Source organism: Danio rerio, chromosome 9, assembly GCF_052040795.2.
Source record: "Danio rerio strain M-AB ecotype USA chromosome 9, GRCz13ab, whole genome shotgun sequence".
Classification (NCBI taxonomy): domain Eukaryota; kingdom Metazoa; phylum Chordata; class Actinopteri; order Cypriniformes; family Danionidae; genus Danio; species Danio rerio.
The window spans coordinates 22,690,895-22,708,309 of NC_141029.1; the positions used below are offsets into that span (position 1 = coordinate 22,690,895).

Sequence of the window (17,415 nt, forward strand, 5' to 3'; positions counted from 1 at the left end):
TTATTTTAAGTCAATGTAACATACAAGTTATTTATGTATTCAATGAATGTGCCCCAAATCTTGTTGATTTATTTTTTTAAGATTAAAGATTATTTGTTTCAACAGGAACATAAGAAAGTTCTCTAAGCCACACAATATGACTTGGTGGTTCTGCTGATTTCCATTGTATTGTATAGCAATGCAATTCTTTGCTTCTTTTAGAGCCATTTTAATTAAAGTTCAAAACAACAGCGTTTATTAAAAAATTAATCTTTGCAGCTATAAAATCAATCATTTACCCAACACAAGGTATTTACTTTAACTCTAAAGGAAAACAACATTTCATTCAAAGCTCTGAAGCTCTTCAATAATTTGCAGCGTTTTCTCCAATGACGCACCTTTAATGCTTGAACACGTTTCACACCTGGGACTGTTACAATGGTCTAGCATTCTCTGACTGAAATGGATGCATTATAAAAATGAACAATTATGTGACGCTTAATTGCCGGGGTTCCTCTACATTTGGAGCGCACAAAGCATAATTGTCGAATAATTTTGCAAATGAAAGCAAAGCCTGGCAGAGGCAACATGCTCTCGTAAGCACTTCAATTACCTGAATAGGTTCTGTGGAACACTTTGGAACAGTAAGTGCGGGCACATCATGAATCTCAATGCGGTTTCAGAGATGCTTTTCAACATATTCAGTTACAGAGACGCAAAAACAGTCAATGCGAAACATGTGCAGCTGACCGCCATGAATCAGAACACAGGCCCTCATGAGCTCGGAAAGAAAAGCATCTAGCACTGCCTTTAATGGACTTACATCTAAGTTGATGAACTGATTACATTTACCTTGGAGCGGAACGTTGGGTGAACGAAGTAGAAAGCCCTCAGGTTTTTCTTAAACCTTGAAACACAAAGGAAAATCTGATTTTAGAAACATTATCAACACATTCAGCCAATTACTTAAAACCCAAATAGCGAATTCCTGTGGCGCACTGAGCTTTGAAAGGATTATTGCCTTAACAAAAACAATAAACCCATTAGGACAAGAGCTAAAGCAGTTTTTAAGAACTAGGAAAAGTCGGTGAATGGCGTCCAGCAGAGCAGCCGCGTCCAAGCTGCTCACTGTCATCCAAAACACACAGATGGATAGAGATATGGACAGCCAGAAGTGGAGGGGTGTTCGAAAAGTGTTGAGGATGTGTCCGTCAACCTTTCCCCTTTCCCACGATGGATTCGTCCCACCCTGTCCAAGCCCATGAGCAGGGGTCATAGAGACTGATAGCATCACTGGCTAGCTCAGCTGTAAACATGGCGGTGATCACTAACTGAAATACCACAGAGACTCAATGTTCTTGCTCAGGATCATGTCTGTAAAAGGCTTTCTTAAAGAACAATGTTGTGTGAGGATGAATAACACAATGATCATCTCCCCTGCTTCACTGATGCCTCATAATAAATGACACGAGTCAATTGGCCTGGCTCTTGATGTTATGAGTCACGCTGATCTCCACGATGTGCGGAAAGTGTGAGGGACTGAAGCTGGAGAGAGTTTCTGCTTTTTATTTCAAGACTGTGGTTTTGTCTGCCTGCATGCTGTGATTGTCCCTCAAAAAAAGAAAAAGAGATGAATGCCTGACCTCACTATCACCTCCCAGGGTTTTGACTTTCAACAAAGACTCAAACTCTCGACTAAGCCAGGAAAAAGACTTTTCGATTAAAGGAACATTAGTTTTGTTAGCACACAACAGCATTGAGGACTCCGTGGTGATATCTTCATGCAGGTGTTTGTAGGCCTCTGCGGTGGCATGATTGCTGATTTTGAACTGGTTAGAGGAGAGGAGAACATCGAGACCTTAGGTTTACAAGGTGTCAAAACCATTGCAATTTCTATGTGTTCTAGCCTTGATAACCAAAACCCCACATCAGAATTTCCCAAAGTGCTGCTTGAGATGAAAGTAAAATTATTTCACTTCGCTAGGAGCAAATGGCCACAGATCTTTTGTTCTTGATTCAACACAAGAAATCACACTGTTTTGACTGTATTCGCATGATCAACTATTCCCATGACCTATTTGGGTGATTAGCCATGACACTGCAAAGCAAATGTTTTATTTTAAATACATTTAAATAGCTTTTACCACTAAAGTGAACTTTGGATCAATTCTCTGTCCACACAACATGCTCCTCAGCAAAGGTTGGTTTCACATTTTTATTATTTCTGCTGCTGAAAAGTTTGGTCATTGTGGGATTTCAGCCTAAATGTTTTTTCAAATATCGAGACACTATGCAGAGATAAACAAAACCTTATACATTTCAGAGCTGAACAGGTGAGCAAAAGCAGCTACAGTGTTGATATTTTTGTCCATTAAGATTCTCTGCAAAAGACTGATTTTACGTGACTGCCATTTTAATAGCATAAGTGAGGCTGTGGTGGAAAGAAAGACGGAAGTATCGCCTGGAGTCACACAGGAACTGCGTCCGCGATGGCGTATTGTGTACCTGGCTGTTTTTCTCATCAGCGAAAGGAAAGGGACACAAATTTATTATTTCACTGTTTTCCGAGTGACCTAAGGGTCCGTTCGAAATAGATAGTGGGGAAAAAGGGATATCGGACCACATTTTCATTTAAGGTAAAGGAAATGGCACTAGATAGCTAATGTTTTCTTTCCCAAACACACGTTTTAGATGCCATTTATCAACTCAAGTTAATTAACTGATTCTTTTACTAAATCAAACTTGTCACAATACTGAATTTTGGCACCAATTGGTACTGAAAAAAATGTATTCATGATTGAGCTAACAATTGAGTGTGTTCTTAAACACAGCTGATTTACTATAGTATTCACCAGTTCTCAACAAAAATGACTGTGATTGACCGTGAAGGTCATCCGTTCACCAGACTTCATCAAGTGCAAACGAGCGATCCGCTGATGGATGATCTTCACGGCTTTAAAATGCTGTCTATGCATTTATGTTTGCACTCAGTGAAAAGCGGTGAACTGGTGACCTTCGTGGCCAATCACAGTCATTTCTGTTGAGAATGTGCTCAACAGCGCTTAAATGGCAGTAGGACATTTTTTTTGGGAATAATTTAGGAAATGGTAGAATTTAAAACATCACTACCGATTGGTACCGAAATTCCAGTATCTATTACAGACAACACAGGGGTGTGCTCCAAACATTTAAAACAGTACTGCATTGTTTTATCGCTCACTGGGTTACATAGGCTGAAGCAGGGAAGCGTCTCCACAGTGTTTACCTGGTGCCAAGAACTGTTGCCTAGGAGGACACTTAAGCGTATTACTCTTGAAGAGATTATGATTTTGTTTGATGCCTAATATGCTTTTAATTGTTTAAATTAAACTTAACTGAATGATATTAAAGGGATGTTTACACCACATCTTTAAAAATTGCAGCAACAGCTGGAGGTTTGTAGTCCACGGCACGTTTTTGCAATGATGAGTGCTGGTCCTCTATATCCAGGTTTCTTCCCACTGCAGCCTTGCTTTAATTTTTAAATTGGCAGCCACATGAAATAAGCATATATCCTATCCTCTCATGAATTTGTCCGCCTAGGATGACCAATGTTTTTTGGGGGACTTCAAGTAAGATTTAATATTCTAGAAATCACAGATTTAGAAAGACCAACTTCTCTTGCTCCTGGTAAGTCTGAAAGACTCATCAATTTGGCCTTCATCTGGTCAACCTGCTGTTAAAGGGTTTCAGTTACTTCAGAGTGGCTCACCAACTTGCAAATTGGTGAAAACTGACAATTTGGACGGCCAGTAACACAGTTACAAAAAAGTTTGTCAGATAACGAAGAAATCTACCACTACTTTAAAATAAGGAAGTACTCGCTCTAAACCTGATTGCCATTCCTTTTCAAATACCTTGTTTAAAGTGATAGTTCATAAACAATGAAAATTCTGTCATCCGTTATTAATCCTCCACTTGTCCAAAACCTGTTTGAGTTTCTTTTGTTGAACACAAAGGCAGATATTCTGAAGAACAAAAAAAGCCAACTTCCACAGTATTTTGTGTAGAAGCCAACGGTTGTTTTTACCCCCAACATTCCTCAGCATTTCTTGTTTTGTGTTCAAGAGAAGAAGAAAAAACTCCTAAAAATGTAAAATAGCTTGAGTGTGATTAAATGATGAGGAACTATTCATTAAAGGGGTCATAAACTGAGAAACAAAAATTCCCTTAATATTTTGAAATAAGAAATCACGTATTATAAAAACATCTAGCAAGTTCTGGAGCTTGAAAAAAAAAGCTTGTTACTCTAAAAACAGCTCTGTTACTTTTGTTACTCTGCGGAGCTTGATACTCTAAAAACAGCTTATGGACATAGAAGGCAGTCCAAATGACAGGAAATAGAATGTTCTACTCCATGATGTAATAAAGGGGAAAAGCCCCACCTCCGCAGAAGATCGACGCCTACTTCTACTCCACTGCCTGTTCCGCATTGTTTACATGCAAAGCCAAATCACACAGTGGCAGTTGATTTCTGAGTCTACAGCCTGCCACACACATTCAAACAGAGCATTCTGATAAAAGGTCAAAGACAACACAAAGAAATGGACCAATTATTTCAATGTTTTTTGATGTTAATATCTTGCTAACATTATCAAAAAACAAATTAGTTCATGGTTATGGTAGTTCAAGTTTTTTCATTCGTTTATTTTCATTAATTTTCTTGTCGGCTTATTCCCTTTATTAATCCAGGGTCGCCACAGCGGAATGAACTGCCAACTCATCCAGCACATTTTTACGCAGCGGATGCCCTCCCAGCCACAACCCATCTCTGGGAGATTTCCACACACACCTACTGCGCCACTGCGTCACCTACTCAAGTTTTTTATAATGTGAAATATGCTTAAAAAAGATTTTATTTTTAAATTTACTTTAATTAGGTCTAAGCAGAGACTTAAGACATTTTGTAAAAGGTAAATTCTCCTTAAGAGACACGAAAAACAAATACAAAATACAATCAGGATCACTCATCAATAGTCAGCTGGCTGTTAAAAAAAAATACACTGCTCGGTCACACTTTTTTTGATGGTGCATTTGTTACATTTAAATTACATTGCATCTACATGCCAATTAATTCTCATTAGATTATAAGTTGACTGTTAGGTTGGGGTTAGGGCTAGTGTAAGTTGACATGTTCATGCAAAGTTTCTTATAGTCAGTTCAATGTCTGTTTAAGGAGCAGTATCAACATATTAAGCAGACTCAAATGGAGCATCAAAATAAAGTGTTACCCACCGTTCATATAGTGATCAATTCTTTTTGTGTTTGGTGTGAAAGAACAATTCGCCTGCAATTCGCCAAATTACTCAGAGTGAAAACGCATTAGTGTGATAGAGGTAAACCAGAGGAAACATGACTCAGCCGTGATTTACATCGAACGGTGCTTTCCAAACTTGTCAAAACCCACAAAAGGATCAAACTTCTGTGAATAATCTTCATGACATTCGAAGAACAGGACGCCCAAAACAAAGACGTTTGTTACACCATGTCCTGCGCGTTTGGGTTTGAGGAGACAGACAGAGTGCTGTTCCGCACAAGAAGCTCATAAAAAACCTACAGTCACCAAACCAGCATTTATATGAAACTGTGATTAGCTTTTCCATGTCTGGGAGTTATGGTTTTAAAGAAAATCTTCGCCAAGAACTGGGTCAAGTCATCTCGCAAACATTGTAAGGTCATACAGAGCAGGAAATGTGGGTGGTTTGTAGTATCTCTGTAAAGGGACAGAAATAGATCTTACTTGGCGTCCACAATGTCATAGAGCTTCTTGAGAAAGTCTGTGTCCAGGTGGTTGTGTTCACCGGTGAGCGTGTGGAAATACACCATCACATACTCCTTCACTGTGATGTGGTCCATCACGTGGATGAAATACAGCAAAGCCTAGCACACAAACACACCATTATTCAGGCATTTAAATAGTAAAAAAAAATACAGACTTCTATACTTCACTTCCTGGCACGAATAAAATACAAAATAATACACATAGCATCTACAGATAAAGCAAATCATTGCAAATTAGTACTATTTGGGATGGCAATATATCATTTTTTTCAGTTTTACAGATTTTGTTAAGCAATAATGAAAATTCCATTATCATTTACTCAGCTGCACATCTCTAAATAACTTTTTTGTTTTCCAAAGAAAGCCACATAGGTTTGTTAAGACAACACATCCTGACAAAAGTCTTATCGTCGATCCCTGTTGAAAGAGCAACAAATAATAACTTGTCTTCAAGTTGATCATTTGAAAAAGTGGCAGATGGTCGATTTTTCAGATGAATCATCTGTTGAACTGCATCCCAATCATAAATACTGCAAAAGACTTATTGACACCCGCATAGACCCAAGATTCTCACAGAAAACTGTAAAGTTTGGTGAAGGAAAAATCATGGTTTGGGGTTACATTCAGTATGGGGGCATGAAAGAAATCTGCAGAGTGGATGGCAACATCAACAGCCTGAGGTATCAAGATGTTTGTGCTGCCTATTATAAACCACAGGAGAGGGCATATTCTTCAGCAGGATAGTGCTCTTTCTCATACTTCAGCCTCCACATCAAAGTTCCTAAAAGCAAAGAAGGTCAAGGTGCTCCAGGATTGGCCAGCCCAGTCACCAGACATGAACATTATTGATTCTGGGAGTCCTGCAAGAACGCTTTCTTTGCCATTCCAGATGACTTTATTAATAAGTTATTTGAGTCATGCAGAGATGTTTGGATGCAGTCCTGCAAGCTCATGAGAGTCATACAGATATTAATTCTTTTTTCACTGCACCATGACTTTATATGCTATACTGTACATTATTTCTGTTAAGTGACAAGACTTTTGTCTAGGCAAAGTCAAATCTTACGGTCCTAATTAAATAATTAAAAATCAAGGCATGAACATATTTTATTTTAGCAAAATAAGCATAATCTAGAGGCCTTTGCCTTTCATATAAGCCACTTCTGATACCAAATTATTAACTAGAAGTCAAGTTATTACTTGTTGTTCCTAAAGACTTTTGTCAGTTAGTGTATACAAATAAACAATGAAAGGAATTTCGGTTTTGAATGAATTAATGCTTTAATAAATATTTTAATCAGTCACATTTTCCAAATTGTCATTAACAGTGAAACAACGAACCCCTTGAAAAGTAATAAATAAAACTGTGTTTTTTTTATTAAAGAATAAACATTTCAATCAAAGTTTACATTCAAACCTTGTAACAAAGATTCTATGACATAATCAGTTTTATGAAAAACCATTTAAATGATTATTTATCTAAAAAATTTAAATTTGCTGTTCATTTACTGCTCCTCAGGCCCTTCAAGATGTAATATGTTACTTTTCCTCAATAGAAAATTGAAAAAAAAGGTTTTAACCATCCTCCTTGGTGATTAGTCTAAGGTCTCCAGGACTTTGATAGTAAAAAAAAAAAAAAAAAAAAAAACATTTGAAGATTTTATAAAGCAAAATAAATCGGTCTGTGCAACTTGGAAACTAAACATTATTTATAGCATCACTACATTTAATCCATGGCTCAACAAAAAGTATGAACAATGTTCAGTTTCTTGCATAGACTGATTGAAAAATATTTTTTTATTTTGCCTATATTCAGTTTGCTGTTATTAAATTCAATTAAACATCACAATGTGCATAATTGGTGTCAGCTAAAAAATGTCTTTAAAATTCCCACGAACCAGAAGCTGTTTTTTTCAGATTGTGACAGTTCCTAGAGAAACAGAAGATGTGCAAACAGGAGGCATAGACGTTTTTTTCTGCTGCGAGCTGAATGGATGTAGTAAAGTTCATTCAGAAAGACTGGGAAATGTGTTTTGGGAGAGTTATTACAACCTAACAGACACCTCCTCCTCACCATTAGTGTTTGTTGTCAAAACTGAAATGTGGAGCAGCGTGGTTAAGTATGTTAGCCATGTCTAATACCTCAAAACACGCAATCTGAGAATATAACAAAAAAAAAACAGGAAGTGCTTTTTATTTAGATTTTAATTTTAGAGTACAAAAGCAAACTTTTTTTCTTAATGACATGCACAGATGAATTGTTCACTACAAAACTGGCAATGTGATCTAACAAAATCTTATGGTTAGTCTCGATTTCATGTGCACTTTAATGTTTTAATGTGAAAATAAAGTCACCTACTTGGCCTGATAAAGAGTAAATTAACAGCAAACTCTTGCTTTTGGGTGAAAAAAAAATTATTTAAATTATTTAGCTTTTCATCATATTAGGCAACACTTGTCGCTAAATCTGTTGAAACAGAGTGTATGAGTGATTTCTCTTTTACCTTCTCCATGTCAATAAGCATCACTGGAATATTCCTGCCAACTACAACCATGACTGTCCTACCGCACAGATCGACACCTGAAAATGAGAGAGAGAGAAAAAGATATAACTATATTACGAAAGGATGATTCCTCACATGCACTCAGACCCTAATATGGGCAAAAGATCACATTCCCTCAGCTGAAAGCATTCGCATGTGCAGCAAATCTGAGAATCATGTTACACGTTTCAGCCTCACCCTGTTTAATGGACTCATCTTGCAGAACTGCAAGAGTTATGCATATATATATATTGAAATGCATGTTTATGCACCATATTATGAGAAACATCTGCACATGCATGGCCAAATGGTTTTATAAAGCCCATCCTCATGTGGACAGTGAACATGTATGTGTTGAAGTGTACAGCTGGATAAAGTCTGCCCCCATTTGGTCAACAGAGTCAGTGTGATTTAGTTTTATGAAAAGTATGGTTGGGTGCTTTTTAGGAAAAAAAAATACAAAATTAATTTAGCAGGACTAATAGCTTCTGGCTAACTGTAATAAAATGACATGATGTTTAAACTCAGTGGGTTAGCTTTGACAGCAATTTTAAAATGAAGATAAATTCTTATCGACACAGAAACTGTTACTTTGGTGGCTATTTTTTATCCTGAAATTGAGAAACGAGAGAAATGGATTACAGAACCCCCCGATGTTGAGCTCAATGAGGCGGAACAAAGGTTTCCTGCCCAGAGAGCAAACACACAGATGGAGAGAACACAAAGTCCACGTGTGCAGAAAGATATACAGAGAGAAACAGCAACACAAAGAGAACATGTGCGAGATAAAAACAGGCAAACAATTGACAGTATCATACTGCTACAGTAACTTTAACATGCATAGACTAAGAGCTGTAGAGTTAAATATTTTTTCATCACATTAATTGATATGCCAGATAATTCAATTAACTTCTGTCAAATTAAAAACGATTTGAAATATTTAAAAAAAAATTAATAAAATTAAACTCTGCATGAACATCAACATTTTTGAAAATTTGCCTTGCATTAAAAGAAACCCACTCAGAATTAATGAGGCAGTGTTGTTTTAGTACTATAGGAGTGTTTATAGTTTCAATACATCTTTGGAAGTTTGAATACATTTTCTGTATACATTGTAATGATTTGATGACTCATTTTTGATCATTGGTTTTTATATTATTTACATATTTTTTGTAACTAAATCTAAACTAAATGAGTTCCAAAATATTTTATATAATATATATTGTATATTTTTAAAGATCTTTATATATTTAATTTTATAGTGATTAATAGTTAATAAAATATAAATATAATACTTTTATTCTGTTTTTTTATTCAATTTGATATGTATAGCACATTTAAAAATAACCATTGTTAACCAAAGTGCTTCACAGTGTCAGAAAACGTAAAAAAAAAAAATAATAAATAAATAAATAAATAAATATATATATATATATATATATATATATATATATATATATATATATATATATATATATATATATATATATATATATATATATAAACATAGCATCGTATTGCAAATCTTAAATCGAAGTGAATGATAAAGTATACATGCATGTCTTAAGCATTGATTAAAAAAGATCAACAGTTTGATCACTTCTTATAAAAGTGGTCAAGCTGTTCCATAAATTTTGAGGGGTGACAGAAAAGGCTTAGTCACCTTTATTTTTTAACCTCATCCTCGGAACATCTAGGACAGGGGTCCCCAAAGTTTTTCCTATAACAGGCCAAAAACCAAGTTTGATTGAGGACTGTGGGCCAAACCAAATTACAATAAATTTGCCAAAGAGAATTTCCTAAAGATGCTGCTTTAAATCATATTAACTAACGGATTATCATTTTTATCATTTTAGACTGAACTTATTACAGTAAAAACCCATTCCATTTTTAACACAAAGGCGTTCAATGCAGAATACAATAGACAACCTGCTCCTGCCTTCACCTTGATTTGCTCACAGATGACTTGTGCATCTGTCAACTGACAGTATTTACATTTTAAAAGTCTGATTCATGTACAACATTCTATTGAATCATCTAATTTTAGTTGCCTTTTTTGTAGCTCAGGGAGAAAACAAAAAAACAAAAGGTTGCGTTTAATTCAAAATGATAATCTCTGTCAAAAGCATTTGCCCCAACCTATCATTAGGCATTGGATGATAACCGTTTTCAAGGTATATCGCGGTTTGGAAAAGTCAAGGTTTTTAAATAGTCAAAGATTTGTGCAATAGCATTCCTACGGTATGTGTACAATTTTTTGTTTAATTTTTAAAATTTTTGTTTTGTTATTTAGGACAACAGTATCTCCAGCAGAAAAGATCTCTATCGATGCAGTTTTAAATTGTAAAAAAAAAAATGTTTTTTAAACAAATTAAAACAGCAGAAGTCAATAATTCATTAAGCCTGAGATGTTTACTATTGCAAAATATTTAAATGTTTCTCAAAATAAAATACACTGTTCAAAAGAAAAAAAAGTTTTTGTTTTTTACCCAGACATTTAAAAAGAATGTATTTCAGAGCAGTAATCACAATATCAGGAAACTGTGAAATCATAATATCTTTATCCAAGGTTATCATACCGTCAGAATCTTATACTGGCCTATGTCTACCTATCATTCTCCCTTTCTTTCCGGATGGGATGGTGGGCCAAATCAAAGGTTACCATGGGAAAAAAGACAGACAGACAGACAGACAGACAGACAGACAGAGAGAGAGACAGAGAGAGACAGAGACAGAGAGAGACAGAGAGAGACAGAGAGAGACAGAGAGAGACAGAGACAGAGACTGAGACAGAGACTGAGACAGAGACTGAGACAGAGACTGAGACTGAGACAGAGACTGAGACAGAGACTGAGACAGAGACTGAGACAGAGACTGAGACAGAGACTGAGACAGAGACTGAGACAGAGACTGAGACAGAGACTGAGACAGAGACTGAGACAGAGACTGAGACAGAGACTGAGACAGAGACTGAGACAGAGACTGAGACAGAGACTGAGACTGACCGGTCTGATATAATGCCTTCAACGCTGCTATGTCTGAGAGGTCCTCTGCACGAGCTTTGCAAAGCCAGCGGTTATAGCTGTAAAAACAAAAAAGAAACCACATCTAACCAATTTATGACAATGTAAATAATCTGATATGAAGTGGATTTCTGGGAAAAGATACAAACAAACATGCACACTTGAAGTACGCAGTTCTACAGTATAAACATGTCTGTAATCAATAATTTTGAGTATGAATGAAATCATAACATAAAAATTTTCTTAGCAAATATACGGCTAAATATGGCTGACAGCTGTTAGGATGCTGCTAAGTTTCCAGTGTCTTAAATATTTGTTATGATAACCAAAGTTTCAAAATGGGTGGTAGTAAAGTAAAACTGCTGTTACTTATTAAAAAACAGTTGTGATAGTCTCCTCTTCCAATTTGTGTCATATATCGGAGTGAATCTGCTTCTTAAGCTAGAAAATATGTAGGCCAGACCTTGGATTTGTCTAACAGTAATTGATTGTATGGTTGAATGGTTGTGGTTTGCTATTGGCAGACCTCATCATGAGTGACAGATTGTCTCATCTTTTCACCCATGAACGCCATCAGAGAAGAGATGTCATTGAGAGTTGAAGGAAAATGTTTTGGTTAAAGCTTCTAAGGGCGCATGAATTTATAATAAAAAGTAATGATGTGCAACTGATGAATTATTTATAATAACTCTATGATTCCAAGTAAATCCAAAATATGATGGGATGAAGGCTCTGTAGGTTTCTTAGGAATTATGACCAATATTCTATCATAGGAGTAAACTCATTAAATAATTATTTACATTACATTACAGTATAGTAATGCATATTTTTTTTTAGATAATGTAGTAGGGTAAAAACGAAATTCCGCCTTATCTTCAATTGTAATGTTCACATTTCTTATTTTAATTTAAAAGTAATATACACAATTCTTCTTTTCAAATGAACACAAATCTGATATAAGTGCAAAAAAGAGGTGCTTCATTTCAACATTTGACACATTACACCAAAACGTAGAAAGAAAGATATCAATTTACAATGACTGCACAGCAGAGTCAACAACTACAATACTCTGGAAGAACCTACCAAAGTAAATATTTGCAGGTGGTTTCGTTTAAAAAATGTTGTAGGTGTAAAAGGCAACAGTATAATGATATAACCCTACAGGCAAAATACACATTTAACAGACGTCTAACAGACGTCTAAACATAGACGTCTTGGCTAAAACCAGGCTAAAATCAGAGAACATTTAATAGATGTCTAATAGAACAGCCCAAAACTAGACTAGTCATTAAAAACACAGATTAGACAGATTTCAAGTATGTATTCATTCATTGTTTGTTTAATTCAAGTTTAATTATGGGCTATTCTAAGTCTATGCCTATTAGATCTTTACTGACAGCCCGAATTTGGCTTTGTTTTAGCCTAGACGTCTATGATAAGATGTCTACTAGACTTCTTTTAAAGAAATGCTTGCTGGGAACTAAGCATCTTACTTTCTTTGGTGTTGTTTCTGCTGGGCTACTTCAGACATCTGCCCCTGAAGGATGAGTTTCCGTTGCTTATCCACATCTCCTTCCATACGAGCAAAGGCATGACTTCCGACCAGTCCCAGATCCGAGTCTAGTGAATCATCCTCCGGGTCATCTGCAGAAAATTGGCACAAGATTAATATTACATGCTTATTAGCATGCATTAGTGCACTACATTAAGAGTTCTGGATATTACAAGAAAAACAAATCCAACATGTCATAAAAGTTCACTGAAGCACAAATTCTTTGGCCATGATGAACGTCAAGATATACTCTCACACATTTGGAATGAACATTACCAGGTTCAACGAGCGCTACAATATGGTACAAATGTGGTCCACTCCACCAGACGTGACCTCCCACCCTCAACCAGAGCTGGGAACGCCAGTGGTGTGTGTGATGTACGGCCAGGCAAAGCGCACAAATAATCCTCATCTGTTAATCTTGTTTACATGCATATGCCAGATCTCGATTACGGGCCAACCTTCGCCATATCCAAACAGACATGAAAAGAAAGTCCAGTCTTAACAGCAAACACAACTTTTCTCATTTTCTCAGCTCAACTACATGGTCACAGGTCAGTCTGTAAAAAATGTAGCCTGAAATGAAAGAAACACTAACAGGTAAATAGGAGGATGACAGCCAAACAGTCAGCTGCTAGCAAACCTAGGCTGAGACATCGAGATTCAATTAAATGCAGATGCATCCTGAAAGATATCAGTCCAAAAAACATTACAGCATGTTGAAGCAAAGAATAAGATTTTGTTTTTTGCAATGCAACATAACATATGGTCATTTTATGATAGGCCTTTTATGAATGGACATTATCAATGGTTGCTCTGTCTAATAAGGCTTTTAGCTGTTTGGATTTTGAGAATTGGAATTTATCACATCATGACATTCAATTTTATGAAAGGCTGTTTATGTAATAATCACAACTTGTAAAGAATGAAAAGAATTAAATCCAAATATATTTATAGAATAGAAAATGAATGACAGAACAATAAAAGGTACAATGTAAATAAACTTAATAAACTTCATTTAGTGTAAAATGCAGCTGCCATAGTTACCAGGTCTAGAAAATATGATCATATCACTCCAATTTTATCTTCCTTATACTGGCTGCTTGTTATGTTCAATATTGATTCTAAAATATCGCTCCTTACCTATAAAGCTTTAAATAATCTAGCTTCTGTTTATCTAACCAACCTTATGACGCGCAACAATCCAATCCGTTCTTTAAGATCTCAACACACAGGGCTTCAGTTAGTACTCAGAATAGCAAAGTCTACTAAGGGAGGTCGAGCCTTCTCATTTATGGCTCCTAAATTAATACATACAATGCATCGTATAACAGTATCATGCATGAGTGTGCTCCTTGCAGGTGAGTGGCCTTGACAACCACCTGTAAGACACAGTTCTCTTGTCGTAATGCACCAGATATTTTATTAAAAAAATTTTCATATAACTGCTATTTTTTATGTGTAAAACTTAATTTTTGCATTGATATTTAATATTTATTTTCTTTGTTCTCTACCTGGGGATACTCATTTTGAGGCCTCTAGAGGTTGTGTAGCACCATTGCTCAAAGATCTGTGAAGAGATGATGCCAACCATAGAGGACTTCTAGAGGCATCCATAATCCTGGACCAGGCCGTATCCTGAGCAGATGCTGTGGCGGTCATGGAGAAGTGGAGAGCATAAGACTGATTCCTGAAAGACTCCAGTGACAATTGAGTCTCCGAATTGATCTCATGGGCAAGCCTGAACACCCGACGGTGACCTTCTCACACCTGTAGCTTCTCAATGATAGACATCCAGCATTCTCCAGCCAACAGTGCTCAGACTGCAGCTCTTCACAAGAAGTTTGGCCAGAGGACAAATGGTCTAGCCCAACTGAGGCTGGTTTCTTTCAAGGTTATTTCCTTAACTTTCGACAATTGGTGAAGTTTGTTCCTCAGCACTGGCTTGCTTGGTTTAAGAGCATCGATGCATTTGCTCTTCAGTGTTTAGACTTTCAACAGTGAAAATTAAAACACACTGAAATGAACTAAACTGAACTTCAACTCTGAAAACTTCACTAACAGTATCAATTTACTAGAATTTCAATGGTGAGCTGCTTTTTAATCTACATTGTAAAAGCGGTATACAAAAAGATGAACTGAAATGAAAATACCTTAATTTGGCCAGATTTTTTTTTAAGTATAATGTAAATGGCATAGAAAAAAAACAATAAACTGAAAAGTATCAAAACAGTACCGTTTAAATCCCTAATTTTCATATGTAAAATACACAACAGAACATATAAGATTTAAGAGAAATAAGAATGAATAACACAAAATATACAGGCAGAAAGAAATAAGAGGAACTGAAGAAAAAAGCCTGAAGGGTGAATCAGGAGAAAATAGATTAGGCAAGTGTGTGGTTTGAGGCATGCTTTGAAACCACTACATTATAGACTAATCCACAAGAGCTGGCTGTATTAGTGAAGCCTAGTCACCTGCTGTCTTTAATATTACTTTAAGAATAACAAGCAGACCTGCATCACATGATGAAAGGCCATGTACGAAGACAAGAGTTCGAAAAGATCAGTCAGATCAGTGACCGGGTGCAGCACAGCCGGTTTACAAACATTGAAAGAGTGCCCTTTAATGTCTTTCAGAAAGACTACATAAGAACAAACACTGCTGATCCTCATAAAAACCTGGATTATGAATCTAGCTAAACCAAAGATGGAACGAGGAACAATTCAATAAATCATAAAAAAGAGAAGTAGAATACTAAACTTTTAGACCTGCACATTGTCTACTTCAGAGAGGACTCAACACCGAACCCTGCAGGACTACATTATTAATACTTGAAGTAAAGAGCTTACACTTTAGGTGAGAGCTCTGATCCAACTGAAAATTTATATTGTGACCATGACCTGAAATTCATTGTCCTTTTATTTCATTTGATGTACACCAAATGCAGCCTTTGTTGCTTATGTCACAAGAGTGGAGACTTATGATGCACATGACAAACATGTTATAGCCATTTTATCCTGCAAGTCGATGTCAGAATGGCCACTTAAAATGCAGTACGAGAACAAGGTATCAGTTAATTGTCTGAGTTTGTATCGACATTACACAACATACAATAAGACAGAATAATGATTGATTATAATGCGTTTTACTAGTTGTAGACCTCAGTATTATAGTTACCAAAAATGTTTGATGGGAGAGAAATTAGATTCACATAGGATCACGTAGGAAATATATACAGGTCACAAGTCTAAAACACCATTTAAGTAGTGTAATTTTTCATTCAATACTTATTTGACATTCATCAGTCATTGTACATAGTTTTGACTGCCAATCAGATTACATATATTAAATGCAAACGCTATGAATATACTGTTCTATTTGTTAAAGAAACCTAACCAGCCTGAAACCGCAGGCCTGGCTCAACCAGTAATGTTGGAATTAACCCTTGTGTTTGGTTCAAATTTACTACCCTTTCATTATGTTCGTGGCTGTTTTTGCCCTATAGACTCCCATTATAATGACATGCAAATGACACTGCAAATCCATGACAGTACATGATTATGCATTCTTGATTGTTGGTGGTTTTACCTGTTGGAAAGAGGTCAAATGTGTAATTTGTACTGTTGATTATCCGTTGGCAGCATTAACCCTTTAGATAGGCCTGTGCAAAAAAAATCTGGAGTTCTGTGGAGTAAAACATATTATAGTGTGTGTGTGTGTGTGTGTGTGTGTGTGTGTGTGTGTGTACAACTGCTTGTTAACGTAAATTTATAATCAGTCAATCACATGGCAGCAACTCAATGCATTTAGGCATGTAGAGATGGTCAAGAGGAACTGCTGCAGTTAAAACCGCACATCAGAATGTGGAAGAATAGTGACTTTGAACGTGACATGGTTGATGGAGCCAGACAGGCTGGTCTCAGTATTTTAGAAACTGCTGATCTACTGAGATTTTCACACACAACTATCCCTAGATTTTACAGAGAATGGTCTGAAAAAGAGAAAAAGAGAAAGTGAGCTGCAGTTCTGTGGGTCCAAACGCCTTGTTTATGCCAGAGCTCAGAGGAGCCAGACTGGTTCCAGCTGATAGGAAGGCGACAGAAACTCAAATAATCACTCATTACAACCGAGGTATATAGAAGAGCATCTCTGAACACACAACACGTCCAACCTTGAAGCAGATGGGCTACAGGAGCAGAAGACCACACCGGGTGCCACTCCTGTCAGCTAAGAACAGGAAAATGAGGCTACAATTGGCACAGGCTCAACAAAATTGGACAATAGAAGATTGGAAAGACGTTGCCTGGTCTGAGGAGTCTCGATTACTGCTGTCACATTCGAATGGTAGGGTCAGAATTTAGCATCAACAACATGAAAGCATGAATCCAACTCGCCTTGTATCAATGATTCTGGCTGCTGGTGGTGTAATGGTGTGGGGGATGTTTTCTTGGCACACTTTGGACCCATTAGTACCAATTGAGCATTGTATCAACGA

General features: G+C 36.4%; 1 protein-coding gene across 3 annotated transcripts in view; it reads right to left on the bottom strand.

The window, feature by feature from the left end:
- Positions 1-17,415, bottom strand: part of gdap2 (ganglioside induced differentiation associated protein 2) — a 47,804-nt gene that overhangs the window by 18,620 nt on the left and 11,769 nt on the right. Inside the window, exons 8-12 of one of the 3 annotated variants that reach the window (XR_015498811.1) lie at positions 12,859-13,009; positions 11,348-11,424; positions 6,012-8,380; positions 5,759-5,956; positions 832-886 (exon numbers count right to left, since the gene is read on the bottom strand). Coding sequence is in view for 1 of the 3 variants with exons in the window: in NM_001004563.1 (NP_001004563.1) it covers positions 832-886; positions 5,759-5,898; positions 8,304-8,380; positions 11,348-11,424; positions 12,859-13,009 (500 nt within the window). In the remaining 2 variants the exon portion in view is untranslated. Of the gene's footprint in view, positions 1-831; positions 887-5,758; positions 5,957-6,011; positions 8,381-11,347; positions 12,584-12,813; positions 13,010-17,415 lie in introns of all 3 variants that reach the window. The other 2 variants (XR_015498812.1, NM_001004563.1) reach the window with 2 other exon arrangements.